Source organism: Nelumbo lutea, chromosome 5 (assembly GCF_056320005.1).
Source record: "Nelumbo lutea isolate HS-2025 chromosome 5, American lotus-T2T, whole genome shotgun sequence".
NCBI classification, from domain to species: domain Eukaryota; kingdom Viridiplantae; phylum Streptophyta; class Magnoliopsida; order Proteales; family Nelumbonaceae; genus Nelumbo; species Nelumbo lutea.
In genome coordinates, this window is record NC_142688.1 from 60,428,250 (window position 1) to 60,442,209 (window position 13,960).

The window sequence follows — 13,960 nt, forward strand, 5'->3', positions numbered from 1 at the left end:
AAAAAAAAAAATTGCTAAGGCCACACATACAAAGATGGCTTCTTTGATGACCATGAAGGGTTTAACTTTTAAGCTGATTTTTCAGTGGAAAATTCCTGGTTGACTGTAAAAACCCAACCAGAAAGAATTCTCCTGTATTTGTCTGTCTCATTCATACCACTTGCAGATCAATTTTCAGTTATCTAGTTTCTTTATGCTACTTGTTCTAAGAAATAAACAAAGACAACAGAAACTGAATATTTTTCATATGTAACTCGTCTGTAGGTATTCTTAAAACATTTATCGTCACTGTATTTTCTTGGTTAATGTTCAAAAACATGATGACATATCAAAGTATTTTTTATTTAATCTGCATGTCTCGATAAGTGAAATTGATCATGCATAGTTACCATGTTTTCTTTTTTATTTTGTTAATTTTTAAATACATCTATTGGATATATCAGACTTTTTTCCATTTTCCTTTAGGTATTACTTTTATTGGGAGTTGTGTCATTAAGTTAAAGTTGACCATGAAAAATTGTTCTTATTTCAGCTTTGCTTTCTACGCCAATTCTGGAGATCTATACAGAAGTCAGATTACATGGCATTGCGTTTGGGTTTCATAACAGTAAGCATCAACCTTTCCTTAATACCTTCTGTTTTATGCATAGTTTTTACTGAAGTTCTTTATAGGAAATGCCATTATCCTTTTCACATATATATGGAAGGCTTCTCAATTTACCCATTCAGCGGATGATTTCTTCAGAAATTGGAAGGAAATTGCAAGATCAGCTCCGATTAAAGGCACATCCTTACCTTCTTGGATTCCTAGTGGGTTTTATCAAACTTAATTTTGATGGAAGAAGTAGCATGGGTAATCCGGGTCCATCAGGTATTGGGGGTGTCTTAAGAAATGAGGAGGGAGTGATAATTGCTCTCTTTTTGGGGCAATTGGAATGGGTGATTCTCTTAGAGTTGAGATTTCAGCTGTTATTGAAGGAACTCAAAGGGAAATTGAACTGAACATCACCAAATTGGCCATAGAGGGTGGCTCTAAATTGGTAGTGGATTGGCTGAAAAATGATACTGCTAATATTTGTAACTATAGCAATGAGAAGAGGAAATTCAATTGGTTAACCAAGAATATTGAGGTGAAGATGAGTTGGGTTAAAAGAAGTGCTAACTCCTTTGCTGATGGGTTAGCTAAACAAGGGGCAAATACGGATTTTTTATTCTGGACTATCTTGTAATTTTTTCTCTTGTCTTGTTTTGGTTAGGTGAGATAAGAGAGTTTATCTCCCTTTTCTTGTACCATTGTATTTTTTCTCTCTAATTTTAATGAAATATGTGAGTTATTGATCAGAAAAAAAAACCCATTAGGCTAGAAGACTCCTGAGAGGAAGTCATAGGAGCAGGTGGTTGAACATCATTACCAACTACAGCCAAGTGTGTATTGCCCTTCTTTCCTATCTTAAATTTTTTAGGGTTCAGTTGAGGATGAAGCTTCCAGCATTTGTCCTTGGTAAGTCTGGGCTTCTTGCAATATTCACAAACTACATCATTGACTTCTCAGTGATTATAGATTCACTATTGCTTTGCTTGGGCTTAGAGGACATGAAAGAAGAATGTTCAACCATGGGAGATGTCACCATGGCTGCTCTCCTACTCTCCTCACCCTGCACTAGGTAGTAGACAACAATAAGAGAAAACAATGTTTGCACTCGGGATGTATTGCCGAGTAAGGTCAAACTCAAAGTTTAACCCAACCAAGAAATAAAAAACGTTATTCTTAACATATTTCTTGTATTGCTCCCCATCTTCTGGATAATTCCACTCTATGGCCTCCAAATGATCCATTTCTTCCCACTGGGATTGTAAGGAGGAGAAGTGCATAGCTATAGTCCTTTCCCCTGATGCAAACTCTAGGCCTCCCTGCAAAGTTGATAAATCCTAGCTGTGTTTTGGGATTGAGAATAGGTAGCCATGACCCTATCCCAAATATCCTTAGCATGGATAAGATCATGTAATTACAGGTTATATGTGGCTGCATGGAACAAACCAGCCACAACATTACCATCAGATTGTCTTCCTCCCATTTAGCAAACTTCAGGTATTGTGATTTAGGCTTGGTTTCTTTTTTGCTGATGAAAACCCAGTTTACCTCTTCCTCCAATGGTGAGCTTAGTAGACTAGGACCATTCCAAGAAGTTGATTTCATCAATTTTCGCAGTGCTTATCATGCCACTGGAAGTATCCACATTTCCTTGAAACACTCTGGGAACCAAGTGAACATCCTTAGAAGCCTCCATTTCTTAATGGGGAATAATTTTGAGAGTCACAAAGAGTTCCAATGCACCACCAATACACAACAAGGCCAAGGTAAAAGCCAACATAGCTAAGAAGCAATAACAACCCCCAAGGACAGTTTGGGCAGAACAATATAGGAAGAAGAAAAACCCCCAAAATATTTCTAAGGTTCAGAAAATTACAGGACCACTTCCTGTCTTCCTAGAAATATAAAATGAGTGAAATGAAATTGGTTTGAAGGAGAAACACTCAATTAAAGGCACTGAAATAGCTTCAACCTCAAATCTGAATTTTCTGTGAATTTCCTTTTGGAAAAATCATAACAAATCACAAAGGTTTTGCACGACTGTGAAACCTATACCAAAAAAATCCCTCAATTCAGGGTGATTTGAACCATACCAGTTTCAAGGATGGTTGGCGCCACTTGTACGAAGACCAGCAGAAGTCTCACCCTGAATCCAGATGTTGCTCTGATTACAAGTTGATCAATGTGAAGCTGAAAGAAGAAAAGAAAAGAAGAGAAAGGAGGAAAAGAAGAGAGAAGAGAAAAAGAGGGGAGTTACATATGGTGTGTCTGGTTACTGTTCACACCAGAAACATTGCTTTGATATTTTGCTGGAAAAGTACAAGTTTGCCCTTACTTGGGCACCCAAATACAAACAAAGGATAAAACCCAAAATGCCCTCACAATCATGTTTTATATAGACACCAATGGATGCCTATTTACTGTTTGTTAGCATAGGGGTATTTCTGTCTTTATACCTAGATTAATGTTGCTGATCTGTAATGTTGTGTTGGAACCAGTGCTCCTAATTTAAATAAGGGCACATATGTCTTTTCAATTAATTTTAATAATATAAATACTGCCTGGCCGACTGGGAGAGGTTATGTTGAGTCTTCCAGTTCGAACCAGAATTTCTCCCTTCTCTCTTTCTCTCTTTCTCTCTTTCTTCCACCTTTCTCTTTCTACATAACTGATCTCAGACAAACAGAACTCTAAGGCAGAACCGAATTATAACATGGTATCAGAGCAACTTGAATCTGCCTAGATTTCTGCTTGCCTAGGTTTCTATTCTCTGCGCACCCTATCTAGGGTTTTTCCTCTTTTTTTCTGCATTCGATTGGAGACAAGGGAAATGGATGAAAAGGAGTGATCGCCCTCTTCCCTTGGAGGTTTCTATGCCTCCATTCAGGTTGTATGTGGTCGGTTGCTGTGATTTCTGAGATCGCCCTCTCCTAGTAGAGGAAGAATAGAGGGCCGAATTGTGTGTGCAGTGGCTGTCGTGTGTGGAATGGCTGTTGTGTGTGAACTGATTTCCTGCTCGTATGATTGTTACTTCAGTGATAAGGTAAGAGATCTCAGTGCATGATATCTGTTATGGATTAAATAGGAAGTGTGTTTCAGATCATATGCTAGGGTTTCAGACAGTAATGTGCTAGGGTTTATGCTGGTTTCTTTGTGCATTTAAAGGGAAGAGATATGACCATATAGTGGTGAGTTTCAGGTAGTTTAGGAGTAGGATTTTTGGTGTAAAGAGCACACTTTTCAGCAACAACAAGTGCTGAAATCAGTGTGACAGGTGTGATCTAGGGTTTGTGGTGTAAAGAGCACACATTTCAGCAACAATAAGTGCTGCAATCAGTGTGACAGGTGTGACCTAGTGGTGTGTAGTGTGCAGATCTCATTGATAATAGAATTCAGCAAGTATGCAGAATCGGTGATAACATAATGGGAGATAATAGTGATTATAAACCTAGTGTGATGGTGCCTACAGACTACCTGAATGTTCAAATGACCTCCATTAAACTAAGTGGAGAGAATGATGTGCCTTGGGCTAAATCCGTCGAAGTCTTTCTGAAGGCAAAGAAGAAGGTAAAACACATAAGAGAGGAGAAACCCTCCTCTAACTCTCACGAGTATGAAGACTGGGAGCAAGAGGATGCTCAGATCATCACATGGTTGTGGAATAGTATGGAACCCAGGATTAGTGTGAACTTATGTTTCTTGATACTGCCAAAGATGTGTGGGACATGCGAAGAAATTGTATTCGGGGCAGGACAATACAACCAGAGTTTATCAACTGTATCAAGAGTATTTTAACCTGCAACAGGGCAATTAGAGTCTTGAGGAGTACTATGCCAACATGAGAAACATACGTAATGAGTTGAATGTCTATCATCCTCTCACTTCTGATGTCAAGATTCAGCAACAACAGAGAGAACAACTTGATGTGACTAGATTTTTGGTGGGACTAAAGTTTGAATATGAACCAGTACGGGCTCAGATATTAGGAGGGTAAGCTCTTCCCTCCTTAGAAGAGGTATTTGCTCGACTCTGGAGGATTTCTATTGGATCTACTGAGAACTCTAATATCTCAGATAGATCTGCCTTTGCTGTACCGAGAGGCTGTGGTGCTAGAGGTGGAGCTAAGGGAGCTCAGTCTGGCCATGGTGGTGGTAGTGGTTCTGTGTATGGCCGAAGTGGCAATGGTGGGCCTACTCATAATCGTGGTGGTGGTCGTACTGGGGGTAGAGATTCAAGGGGAGCCCGTGGTAGAGGATGTGGCTTAGGCCTGAGGAAGTGCACTCATTGTGGTATGGATGGACATACCATCAATTATTGTTATGATCTACATGGTCCACCCTCAACCTGGGCCAATCATGCTGCGACCGGTGACTCAAGTTCTAGCTTTAGACAGGAGAATCATTCATTTGATCAGATGCCTCCTACATCCACAGATGGTCCTGTGAAGGAGATGGTGAGTGTTCCCCGTGATGAATATGAGAGGTTTATCCAATCACAGCCGAACACGACGACTTTCGCTCACTCAGGTATGGCTTGTCTGGCATCCACACCCAATCCCTGGATCATTGACTTTGGAGCCTCCGATCACATGACTGGAACTCTAGGTGTGTTTTCCTCCTTATCTCATTGCTCAACATCACAATCTGTCACCCTTGCTAATGGTTCCACATCCTCAATTTGTGGTGTTGGTAATGTTGACCTAGATCCTGTATCCCTCTCATCAGTTTTGTATGTTCCTAAATTGCCTTTTAATCTTATGTCTATTAGTAAGCTGACCAAATCACTTAACTGCTCTATTACCTTTTATCCTTCTATGTGTGTTTTTCAAGATCTCAAGACGAGGATGAAGATTGGTGGAGGGCATGAAGTAGGTGGACTGTATTATCTTGACGGTGGCAGAGGTAGAACTTCAACAGCTCTCCAGTCATCTCTTTCTCCTCTCCAATGGCACTGCCGATTTGGTCATCCGTCGCTAAAAGTCTTGAAGTCCTTGGTTCTGTCCTTGAATCAGCTTTCTGTTTTGGATTGTGAGTCATGCCAGTTTGGGAAACACCATCGTGTTCCCTTTAGTTCTAGGGTTGATAACCGTGTGTCGAGTCCTTTTTCTTTAGTTCATTCAGATGTTTGGGGTCCCTATAAAGTGATGTCATATAATGGATACAGATATTTTGTAATTTTTGTGGATGATTTTTCAAGGATGATGTGGCTCTATTTAATGAAAGAAAGAAGTGAATTGTTTACCATTTTTCAGAAATTTTATGCTGAGATTCATAACCAATTTGGTACCCACATCAAAGTTTTCTGTTCTGATAATGACCACAAATATTTATCCTCATCATTCAGGAATACCTGGACCAACACAACATTATACATTAGACCTCGTGTACCTACACCCCACAACAAAATGGGGTGGATGAGAGAAAGAGTTGCCATCTCCTTGAAACAACAAGATCTCTCATGCATCACATGCATGTTCCCAAACCTTTTTGGAGTGATGCAGTGCTTACCTCTTGCTTTCTGATTAATCGGATGCCCATGTTCATCCTTGATGGTCATTCTCCGTTTCAGGTTTTGTTTCCCACTTTGTCTCCGTTTCCTCTTACGCCGAGAGTTTTTGGGTTGTGACTGCTTCGTCCATAATCTGGGTCCCGGGAATGACAAGTTCGATCTCTGTTCTCTCAAGTGCATCTTCCTTGGCTACTCTCGGACCCAAAAAGGGTATAGGTGTTACCATCCTGGTTTTCGACGGTCCTTTGTGTGTGCTGATGTCTCATTCTTTGAGTCTACTCCGTTCTTTTTGGGGTCCGGTGATTCTTCTTCCCCCTCATCACCTCCTCCTCTTCCACTTCCCATTGTCAACGCTCCTTCCTTTGTTCCAACCGTGACCAAACCCTTGCCTCCAGTGCCACCACTTGTTGAACGCCCACCTATCCATTATGTGTATACACATTGCCCACGCGCACCAACTACTACTCCGGCTACATCTCTATCGACGGATCCGGCACCAGACCTGCACTCAACATTTGAGCTTGACCTACCCATTGCTTTGCGGAAAGGTAAACGTACTTGCACCCTGCATCCCATTTCTAATTATGTTTCCCTTACTCACCTTTCTGCTTCCCATCGCCAGTTTGTCACCTTGTTATCATCAGTTGTTGTCCCTAAGGATGTCTAGGAAGCCCTTGCCTCTCCAGGGTGGTGCTGAGCCATGGAAGAAGAACTCTCAGCCCTTCATCATAATCATATTTGGGACCTCACTGCTCTTCCTCCTGGGAAGCAAGTTGTTGGTTGTAAATGGGTTTATACAGTTAAGTATCTGCCTGATGGTAGTGTTGAATGCCTGAAAGCGCAGTTGGTTGCTAAAGGGTACTCCCAAACCTATGGTATTGACTACACAGAGGCCTTCTCACTGGTTGCTAAGATAGGGTCAGTTCGTGTTGTGATCTCTCTTGCAGCCATGTATGAGTGGCCACTATATCGGCTTGATATCAAGAATACTTTTCTACATGATGACTTACTCGAGGAGGTCTACATGGAGCAACTTCCAAGGTTTGTTGCTCAGGGGGAGGATGGTAAGGTGTGCAAACTAAGGAAGGCTATATATGGGCTTAAACAGTCTCCTCGAGCATGGTTTGGTAGGTTCAGTGAGGTGGTAAAGAAGTTTGGTATGAAATAGTGCAAAGTTGACCATTTTGTATTTAGTCATGACTCTTCAGAAGGAAAAATACTGTTGGTGGTGTATGTAGATGATATCGTTATTACTGGGAATGATAACATGGGTATTGACAGGTTGAAGACTTATCTGCATGATCATTTTCAGACAAAGGATCTTGGTAAGCTGAAATATTTCTTGGGGATAGAGGTAGCGAGATCCAAGTATGGTATTAACTTGTGCCAGAGAAAATATGTGCTTGATTTGCTGGAGGAAACAGGCTTGTTGGGTGCTAAACCAGCTGAGACACCCATGGACACAAATACTAATTTAAGCAGTGATATGGGTGAAGTGTTTGAAGACCCTGGTAGATACCGACGACTTGTGGGTAAACAGAACTACCTAACCATTACCAGACCAGACATCTCTTTTGTGGTTAGTGTGGTAAGCCAGTTCATGCAGAAACCTCTGATTCCTCATTGGAATGCAGTTTTGAGAATTGTGAGGTATCTAAAAGGGGGTCCGGGTCACGGTCTGATATACAAGAGTGGCGGGAAACTTGAAATAGAAGGGTATTCTGATGCTGACTGGGCTGGTTCTATGCCTGATAGGCGGTCTACTACAGGTTATTGCACGTTTCTGGGAGGTAACCTGGTGACATGGAAAAGTAAGAAGCAGACGGTTGTGGCAAGAAGCAGTGTAGAAGCAGAATATAGGGCTATGGCGCACACCGCTTGTGAATTAGTGTGGCTAAGGAACCTTTTATAGGAAGTAGGGTACAACATCAACACTCCAATGAAGCTCTATTGTGATAATCAAGCTGCAATTCATATCTCCTCTAATCCGGTGTTTCATGAAAGAACCAAGCACATTGAGGTTGATTGTCACTTTGTGAGGGAGAAGGTGCTGAATGGAGAGTTAGACACTACACATGTTAATACAGGAAATCAGTGGGCTGACTTATTTACAAAAGGCTTGAGTCGGGGAAGAGTGGACTACATATGTAACAAGCTGGGAGTATATGATATATAATCACCAGCTTGAGGGGGAGTGTTAGCGTAGGGGTATTTCTGTCTTTATACCTACTTTAATGTTGCTGATCTGTAATGTTGTGTTGGAATCAGTGCTCCTAACTTAAATAAGGGCACATATGTCTTTTCAATTAATTTTGATAATATAAATACTGCCTGGCCGACTGGGAGAGGTTATGTTGAGTCTTCCAGTTCGAACCAGAATTTCTCCCTTCTCTCTTTCTCTCTTCCAACTTTCTCTTTCTACATAACTGATCTCAGACAAACAGAACTCTAAGGCAGAACCGAATTATAACACTGTTTAATAATTTTTTGAGTTTCTTCTATTTTCTGATACTATGTCATTATAGAAATTCAAAATTTACAAGACCTATGTACTGTTTTTCCCGAACATCATTTACATTTTTGGTAGACAAAGAACAGGTTTAGCCTTTCATATAGAAATATTATTACACTGCTTTTGTTTTTCTCATGGACTATTTTACTTAGACCTTCTATTCTGGTTTCCAGAATCACAAACTGCCACTTTCTTATGATTTTCATAAATACATGGTCCGGAGCATGGAGGATGAATTTTATGGAATTTTAGGAATCAGGTAGATCCCTGTACCTTATTTGAACAAAGAAATATTATTGTTTAACTTCCAGAATCACCTATTACTTTCAGAGCTAATGGTATGAAATCCTTGGAGACTATGGTTGTTGGATCTAATGTAAGCATATTCACTGTTAATTCTTTACAAAAAAAATATATATTCACTGTTAACACATGAATTTTGTACGTTTGGTTGTTGATCATGGAGAGTGTAGATCGTCTGATCTTATCTACTATGTTGTTGCAAATATCCAACCAGAATATTTATTGTACATCCCAGTGTTACTCCTTTGTAATACATTTTCTTCCTGACAAGTGACAGTACTCTTCTTGCAGGAAACTTGTTTTTGTTTTCTACCCTTTGTATTGTTTGAGATTGATCTCATCTTGTCACCTTGGGCCTTGAGGTTATTGGTTTTGTACAAATTACTATAGCTTGTACTTTTGTCAGTTCCATCCTTAGGTTTGCCCAGATAAGAAAATTTTGAACTACATTGAAAGGTGATATACTAACCATACATATCTGAGAAGAAGCAGTTTCAAACATTTTTTCTAGAAAAAGGAATCTTTTGTGATTTTTATAGATCCTTATGTAAGTACATTTCTCATAAATCTCTGTAAACTGTTCATTCTATAGTGAAATTGTTCAAAGGCACTAGAACCGGTAAAATGGAACTGAACTGTATAACAAAATGCCCAAAAATATATGACATTGTGTAACATGCAAGAAAATACAGATTAAGAAAATCTTATGACCCAAAAAGCAATTGAGAGTGAAACTTGGGCAGGCTCATGTTGAAGATTTGTTAAAATTTGAATTGGTCTAGCCCCTAATACTGTGTAAACTCTTAAAATCAGGTACTAGACTTGCACCCCTAAAAAATGTCCAACTAATGAAACATGCTAGAAAGTTATTTGTTCTACAGGAATTAGGGAGAACTTATTTTGGTTCCCATTGTTAAAAGTCAGCTTTTCATGTTGAAACCATAACCTGGCCCATATAGATTGTTTATATGATCTCTAGATTTTATTTAACCATGTATAAACTTTTGGAATTGATTTATAATCTTGGAGTTTTCTATGGATCAACATTTTCCCAACCACTTTCTTTGAAAACTTTACACCCATATCCCATCACATCAACCCCACAAAATGCCAACAAACCCAGAACAAAATACAGAATTCTGGGGATGAAGAATGGATGCTTAGACCCTACCCCAAGGGGCCTTTATATAGATAGTGAAATTAGAGTATTTACAGAGAGGCCCTTGAAGGCAACAGAATATAATTACAGAAAAGCCCTTGTAGGGCTGAAGAGAAAATAATAAAAGATACACCAGTCAGATACAATACAATAGGAACTATGGTAATATTGTACATCAGTGAGTTTCTTCACACTCCCCCTAAAACTGATGCAGAGGCATGACATCAGTTTGCTTACAAGAAATAAGTGTTTGGACTTCATCATGACCTTGGTGAATGTTGACAGTTGTTTGTGTATTCAGGTTTAGTACTATAAGGGTACTGTTGTAATTTCTTTTCTGTTTATATTGTTCGACTGGACTAGTATAAATAATAAATTCATTCATTTGCCCCCTATGTTCTGGAGGGCTTTCAGTCACTCGACTCACCTCTCTTCTCTCTTCTCCTCTCCTCTCTTCACTTGCTCTTGCTCAACATGGTATCAGAGCAAGTCGTCCAGGCCTGAAGGGTGATGTCAAGCTAACTGCTGTTGCATCCGGTGCTGTCTCCAATCGAACTCCTAATCTGGTGAAATCAGTTCGACCCAGAAGTTACAGAGTCTTTTCGTCTTCTAGCCCAGAAGTTGCTCTTGTCTGCTCGACTGTAGAGAGACTATTGTTTGAGGTTTGTAGAGGGTGTTCTGTCTTCAGAAAGGCTATCATCTGAAACTAAAAGAAGTATTGGTCATCTTTTGTTCGGCTGCCTATTGTTTGAGGATTCATAGGAGTTCTAGTTTACAGGGAGACTATCATCTGAAACTAAAAGAGGTACTATCATCCTTGTCTGTTCGGTTGCCTATTGTTTGATGAACTGTTCGGCTGCCCTACTGTTGTCTGTTCGACTGCCTATTGTTTGATGAACTGTTCGGCTGCCCTACTGTTAAGTGACTGTATTCCTTAACACAATAACTGTATTCAAACTTTTTTTTTATTGGTATTGTGGACTGTTGATTGTCTGTTCAGCCGATTGATTGTGTGCTCAATATTAATCTTATTGATTGACTGTTTGGCTATCCTGTTGATCTCCTTGACTGGTTAGCTATCAGGCCTACTAATTAGGTCATTCAGACCTGTTCTTGTACTGCAACAGCAGTGTGCAAACTTGTTTCAGTGAAATCGTAGGTCAGAAGGACCTGTTTCAGTACTGCAACAACAGTGTTTAGTTTGTTGTTTGTTCTCAGTGAAACTGTAGGTCAGAAGGACCTGTTCTTGTACTGTAACAACAGTGTTCAGTTTGTTGTCTTGTTCTCAGTGAAACTGTAGGTCAGAAGGACCTGTTCTTGTACTGCAACAGCAGTGTTCTGTTTTTTACTCTCAGTGAAACCGGTGGTCAGAAGGACCTATTTCTGCAATAGCTTTGTACGACTGTACTCTTTTGGTTGCTGTTTCAATTTTTATTCTGATATCATGGGCAATGAAGATTCAGCCACATCTGGAGTTTCCTCAATGCTGAATGGAATGGGTGGGGGTGACCTATCCTTTCCTATGGCTGTTGTCCCTCTTGATGGTTTAAATTACCTGGAGTGGTCAAGAGGGATCAAATTATACATGACTGCAAGGGGGAAGATAGGCTATATTAATGGGAGGATAAAAGAACCATCCTCTGGGAGTGCTGAATATGATAGATGGAATCAGGAGAACAATATTGTTATGTCCTGGCTCTTGGTGTCCATGCAACCTCAAATCAGGAAGAATTTCATGTGGGCTGAAATTGCAAATGAAATCTGGGAACAAGCAAAGTCTACATATTTAGAATTGCGACACTATGCCAAAATTTATCAACTGCAGGCAACATCTTCTACTTGTAGACAGGGGGAGAGGTGTATATCGGTTTATTACTCTGACTTAACATCTATCTGGAAGGAGTTGGATCACTATCAGAGTGGATTGGAAGTGTGATGAGAATGCTAAGAAGTACAAGCAGCTTGTCTCCCAGCAAAGGGTGTTTGCATTCTTACATGGTCTGAATCCTATGTATGAATCTATTAGGGTTCATATTCTCAGCTCTAAGGATTTCCCATTTGTTCAGGAAGTCTATGCTCTTGTACAGTCTAAAGAAAGCAGGAGAAATTTGATGAACAACCCTGGTGGGGATGCTGTTGTGTTGGTTGCAAAAGGGGGTGTCTCTACTGGTGTGGGATCTTCCCGGAAAGGAGATCTCCAGAAAAAAACAGAAGATAGGGACAAATTGTGATGCACTCATTGCCAGAAACCCCGACACACCAAAGATACCTGTTGGGATCTTCATGGGAAACCAAAATGGGCTCAAGATCTGACTAAGAAGCAAGGTTCAAAGGTGAATAAGAAGTATAGACAGAAAAATACAAAGAAACATCACATGGCCAACATGGCTACTTGGGAGAATCAGCGTCCCATTTCTACTGTGACTTAGACACATCTCACTAGACCTGACCCGAGGGAGGACATTATGAATTCCTTCCGTGACCATTTAGAGCTCTATGGTAGAGCAATTCGTCAGATGGATGCTCCTCCCTCAACCTCATTTGCATCCATGTCAGATAACCCTACCACTTCTTTCCATGTTGCTTCTCACACCCCTGACTCTCCATGGATCATTGATTCTGGAGCATCAAAACATATGACTGGTACGTCCTCTTACTTTCAAACCTATCACTCTCTTTCTGTAAGAGACAAGGTGAGACTAGCCGATGGATCATACTCTTCCATAGCTAGTCAAGGAACTCTTTCTCTTCCTCTTGGTCTTACCCTTTCCGATGTCCATGTCCCAAAATTTTCCATTAATTTGTTCTCTGTTAGTAATGTTACTAATTCCTTAAATTGCTCAGTGACTTTTTTCTCTTCTCATTGTGTGATTCAGGATCTAGCCTCGAGGAGGACGATTGGTAGGGGTCGTATGGCTGATGGATTTTACATGCTGGAGAATAAGGCTGGTCTTCATGTTACAGAGTCAATGAGCCAGTCAATGAGTCAGTCCTGTAAGAAAAAAGTCTATTTATGACATTGTCGTCTTGGTCATTTATCTTTTGAGTCTTTTAAAGTTGTATTCCCAGAACTGTTTAAGTCAATGTCTGTTTCTGATTTTTCTTGTCAAATGTGTCAGTTGAGTAAGCATTATAGAACTCATTTTCTTCAAGGAAATAGTAAATCTGAATCTCCGTTTCACATTGTTCATTCTGATGTATGGGGCCCTGTTACTTTACCATCTGAGAGTGGCTACAAGTATTTCATTACCCTCATTGATGATTATTCTAGATATACTTGGGTATACCTGATGCAAACCAGGGAAGAAGTACCAAAAATCATTCAAGATTTCCAGCAGATGGTCTGTACTCAATTTCAATATGAAATCCAAATTATTCAATCAGACAATGCAAAAGAATTTTTTCATAGTGACCTCACGGAATTTTTTGCTTCGCATGGTTCCCTTCATCGTAGCTCTTGTGCCCACACACCACAACAAAATGGTGTGGCCGTACGGAAGAACCGACATCTCCTTGAAGTGGCTCGGGGTTTACTACTTCATATGAATGTTCCCGAACGGTTTTGGCTTGAAGCTGTTCTTTGTTCCACTTACCTTATAAACCGTATGCCCTCTCGTCGGTTAGAGTACAAAGCCCCACATCAACTTCTCTTTCCTAAGGCTCCTCTTCTTTTTATTCCTCCTCGTGTCTTTGGTTGCCGGTGTTTTGTCCAAAATCTGTCTCCCACCCGTGGGAAATTGGATTCTCGTGCTATTCCTTGCATATTTCTTGGTTACTCCTTCACTCAAAAGGGATACCGTTGTTTTGATCCTGTTTCTCGTAAATTCTGTCTCTATGGATGTTTCTTTCTTTGAAGATGAGCCCTTCTATCCTGTTTCTCCTCAGG

The 13,960-nt window shown here is 40.2% G+C and overlaps 1 protein-coding gene across 5 annotated transcripts in view; it reads left to right on the plus strand.

Annotated features, from left to right (window-relative positions):
* The window catches only part of MLO4 (Seven transmembrane MLO family protein), a 119,907-nt gene that overhangs the window by 13,645 nt on the left and 92,302 nt on the right, over positions 1 to 13,960 (plus strand). For all 5 annotated transcript variants that reach the window (XM_088942812.1, XM_088942813.1, XM_088942815.1 and 2 more), the window contains 2 exons: positions 533 to 607; positions 8,786 to 8,871. In XM_088942812.1, the coding sequence (XP_088798938.1) occupies positions 533 to 607; positions 8,786 to 8,871 (161 nt within the window). The remainder of the gene's footprint in view (positions 1 to 532; positions 608 to 8,785; positions 8,872 to 13,960) is intronic.